Genomic DNA, 4,109 nt, shown 5'->3' with positions numbered 1-4,109 from the left:
AGTGGAAGCAAAGTGGGTGCCCATCATGGGGGAAACGTTAGAACCAATGATGGTCAAAGCATGGGATGGAATATGATTATATTGTCAAAAAGAGGGGTCCTGAGGACTTCTGAAAAAGGCAGGAAGCCCTAGAGACTGGCCCAGAGAATGAGGAACAGAAGCAGGGAAATAAGCCAATGAATGCTGACTTCAATGATGCCAGTGCAGAGGCCATTAGACCAAACTTTTTCTGACTGAAACTGTTACTCTTGGTTGGGGAAATGGAGCCTGTAACTCCTTCCTCTGGACACAGTTTGGGGGTCTGCAGGTACCGAATGGGGAATGACCTGTCAATCACTGATGGCTGAGTCATCAGATTGTCAAAAGGGGGGGGGTGACCGTTGTGTTGGGGGATGTAGTGAAAGAAATGTAATAGAAAGCCAAAAGACATCAGAAATATAAATTTTAAAAAAATTAAGAAAAGACAACTGCAGTTTAGAGCTCTAGACTCCAGGTTTGAGGCTGTATTTTCAAAATACCCGGTCCATGATTTAGGTTGATAAAACCCAAGGACACAAAGTGGTGGGGTGTACTTGGTACCCCTAAAATAACGGCCAGAGAAGTCTTGTCCCAGGATTTCCGAGGAAGAAACCACCCAAAGAGGCTTGGCACAGGCAGGAAAACCACATGCAAAAATCTACCTGAAGTTTAAGGAGATCAGAAAAACAAAGAAAATTAAAGTGGGGAGGGACTGTGGACTCAGAGGCTGCCTTGGCTGGAAGAAAAAGGCGAGGTTTGTGGGGAAGGATTGAAGTAGGAATGTAATTTGGAGGTGGAAAAAGGAGGAGAGAGCAGGAGAAGTTAAGGGATAAGTGGGGTTTAAAGTGGGGATTAGGGCATAATCTAAATAGTCAAAGCCTGGCTTATTCCTGTGGGTCTTTTCCTTTAGGAAAAGGCACTTTTCTGTGCCTTATCGTTTGATATATCCTTTGATCTCTTGGACTATCAACCTTAGGTTGGTATCCTGGGGGACTATTACCTTGGCTCCAGTCTACATTGTGGGGCCAGTAACCCTTGTGGTTTATGTAGGACTTTGCCAAACTCCCGAAAGGTGGGGGAAATCATTGTGCTGTCGAAGTAGTTTCCTGAGCTCGAAAAACAGGGGTCCACGGGATCCTCAAAGCCCCATCAAGGGTACCCACTGGGGTTCCCAGAGGCTCTTGTAGTGAGAGGTGGGGCTTCCCAAACTCTTTTGGGGTGGAGCTTCCAAAATGAGGGAGGTTCCCCACATCCCAAAGGAGTGGGGGCATGGTTCCCAAAAGTCTTTATTGCCTAGGGGCGGAGTTCCCCAAATCACCCTAGAGACCGGGGCTCCCAGAAGTCCCTGCAGTACACAAGAGGCGGGGCTGTACCTCTTGGAGTTTCTAAGTGGTTCCATTCTTAAAGACTACACCTGAATGCGACCTGCCTGGGTATTTTTACAGTTTAGAAAGGGTATGTAGCGACCAGCTCTCATTTAACAGCAATGGGGTGGGTGACAAGTAAACCTCAAGTTAGTGCCATCTTGGACTGCATTAATGCGGGAGGCATTGACAGCTCGGATCCTCATGGGGCTGGATTAGTGCGGGCAGTGCCGCTGGGCTCCCTTGCTTTTCCTTCCCCCACCTTAGCTGCCTGAGCCCATACACTTTAGCTTGTATCACTGCAGGGGAGCCCAGTTTGCAGCCAAGCTGGCCATAGTCTCTCAGCCCCTTTGATGCAGGAGCTGCAGACCCTTCAGCTGCCCAAACCGAACCCCTTTGGGCTACATTACTGTGGAGGAGCATGGCCTGTAGAAATAGTTAGCATTATTCTCTGGCCTCCTAAGAACCTTCTGAATTGACCCCGGGATCTTGGAACGGCTCCAGCAAATCAGAGAGTGTCTTGGAGAAGCCAGCCAGCATGGGAGGCCCTGGAGCCCAAGTGCTCTAAAGGGTTTGGAATTGGTCAGCAAGAGCCAGGGGATTCAGAGCTTCCAAGTATCTGAAGTTCTGTCCCTGGGGGGAGGGTTGAGCCTTGTTTAGCTGGGCCCCAGAGAGCTGACAGGGGCAGGAAGAGGATTGGCAAAGAAGCCCACTGAGGCTGGAGGCTGGAGGCAAGTCTTCCTCCTGAGAGGTGACCTCCTGAGTAATGGGCTGACTTCTTGCAGCCTGGAAAGTAGACTAGAGACCACATGAGCCCTTCCCAGTTCTCACGGCTTCTTGTGTCCATACCTCCATAGGTGATCCAGACAGACACAGACCAAGATGTATAAGTTGGCAATGATGGGCACCTTTTGTGTGGGCAAGAGTGCACTGATCATGCAGTTTATTGAAGATTGTTTTTTGACCGAGTATGACCCCACCATCCAAGATTTCTACCGTCAACAAACAGTGGTGGATGGAGAACAGTGCCAGCTGGACATTGTGGATACCACAGGCATTGAAGCATTTTGCCCTATGAGGGACAAGTCCATACGCTGGGGAGAGGGCTTCCTCTTGGTCTATGCAGTGAATGACCGCCACTCTTTTGAGAATGTGAATGTCCTCTGGGACCGTCTGCAGATCCTCAAGGGGACCAAGCATGTACCTGTGGTGTTGGTGGCCAACAAAGTAGACGTGACCAACAGGGTGGTGCACCGCACCCAGGGCCAGGAGGTGGCCAGGAGTTTTGGGATCCCTTATGTGGAGACATCAGCCAAGACTGGGCAAGGTGTGGAGCAAGCCTTCCATGAGCTCATGGGTGAAATTCATAGAATGAGATCTGAGGAGCTCAACAGTGACCTTAATACTAAGCAGAGGGAGGCCTGTGGGTGCAAGTGTTGCACAATCCAGTGAGCAGGTACACCCTTACCCTGATCCTGCTCCTAATTCCCCTCACCTGGCCCAGAATACCTCCAAATCCCCTAGCCACTCCCCAGCCTTCCAGACCTTCATCTGGACCCTTCCTTCTGCCTGCTCTTCACTGCCAAGCCCTTTGGGACCTTATCAGGATTTCTCCAGGAGCCTCTTGGAGGGACCTATCTGCGTTTCTCCCTTAAGGCCTTTTTGTATTTTTGCTTTTTGTTTCCCCTTTTGAGCAGGAATGACTACCTCAATGCCTGGGTATCCTGACCAGGCAAGAAAAGACTCCCATTTCTCATTGAGTGTGCAGCCTGCTCCTTCATCTCAGCCTGCTAGAGGCCCCAGAGACAGCCAGCTCCCTGGCTGCTTTCTATCCAATCTGGCCCTCATCTTCAGCATCCTCCTCTGCCTTCCTGGAGGCTGTGTGTGGGATTTTCTTTATTGGGTTTTCCCCTGCTCCCCCAACCAAGACTCTGCCTCTGGAGACCAGGGTACAAGTCTCCCACCTGCCCCTGGGCTTGGTGTATTTCTTGTCTTGGAGCCAGATCACCACCTGTTGTGGCCAAGAAGACCTTGTTGTGGTGTTGGTAAGAAGCCCTACTCTGAAGTGGTCCCCATTCAATGACCCTCAAGACCAGACTGGGGGAATAGTGGGGGGTTTTTTGGTTACTCACATTGAGTGTCACCCCTTGTCTTTATCATCTGGAGCTCGTTCGATATCAGTGAGAGATTGGGGTAGAATGGGACTGCCTCCTCCCAGCAGGATGCCTTTAGACATAAGTGCCATTAAAATTATAATTTCTGTTTTAGCAGCCAGATAAAGTCCCTTTAGACATTGCAAGTTTCAGTATTTTAATTGCTTCCAAGGGAAGGGGAGTGGAGGGGCCTGGCTGTAAATGTTCTGAGCAGATACCTCATAGCTGCAGGTAAGATGGGAGTCTGCTTAGGAATCTTCTGACAATTCTGGTGAAAAGAGCAGTGGGTGTTTTTCCTGTTTCAGTTAATGATTCTAACCATACCTGTTTGGCTTTGGGGGGAGGGTTGAATAGGAAGAGAAATTAATTTTAAAGGGACTTCCTTCACACTTGGATTCAAAGTTAATTATTTTTCATAGGATTTCTTACAAATAAAAGTTGTTGGTTTGTTTACAAATTGGTTTCTTGTAGTTTCTCATGGGTTGATATGCTTGGGATAGGAATCTAATGAGGGCAGTATGGCCTAGTGGAAAAAGAGCTGGGTTTGGGAGTGAGGAAGGCATGGGTGTTTTAA

The 4,109-nt window shown here is 49.0% G+C and overlaps 1 protein-coding gene across 1 annotated transcript; it reads left to right on the top strand.

The window, feature by feature from the left end:
- The first annotated feature begins 2,179 nt into the window (after positions 1-2,179).
- LOC116419300 (GTPase NRas-like) lies at positions 2,180-3,903 on the top strand. The gene has a single exon (XM_031938514.1). It carries the CDS (start codon positions 2,265-2,267, stop codon positions 2,832-2,834), a length of 570 nt encoding a protein of 189 aa, XP_031794374.1. The 5' UTR covers positions 2,180-2,264; the 3' UTR covers positions 2,835-3,903.
- The last annotated feature ends 206 nt before the right edge of the window (positions 3,904-4,109 follow it).

The sequence above is a fragment of the Sarcophilus harrisii genome, chromosome 5 (assembly GCF_902635505.1).
Source record: "Sarcophilus harrisii chromosome 5, mSarHar1.11, whole genome shotgun sequence".
Taxonomy (NCBI): domain Eukaryota; kingdom Metazoa; phylum Chordata; class Mammalia; order Dasyuromorphia; family Dasyuridae; genus Sarcophilus; species Sarcophilus harrisii.
The sequence above is the reverse complement of the archived record's forward strand: the minus strand, read 5'-3'. Positions and strand labels throughout refer to the sequence as shown.

What these genes read in the sequence shown, in the direction of transcription:
- LOC116419300 (XM_031938514.1), top strand. Translation starts at nt 2,265, where the DNA reads ATGTATAAGTTGGCAATGATGGGCACCTTTTGTGTGGGCAAGAGTGCA.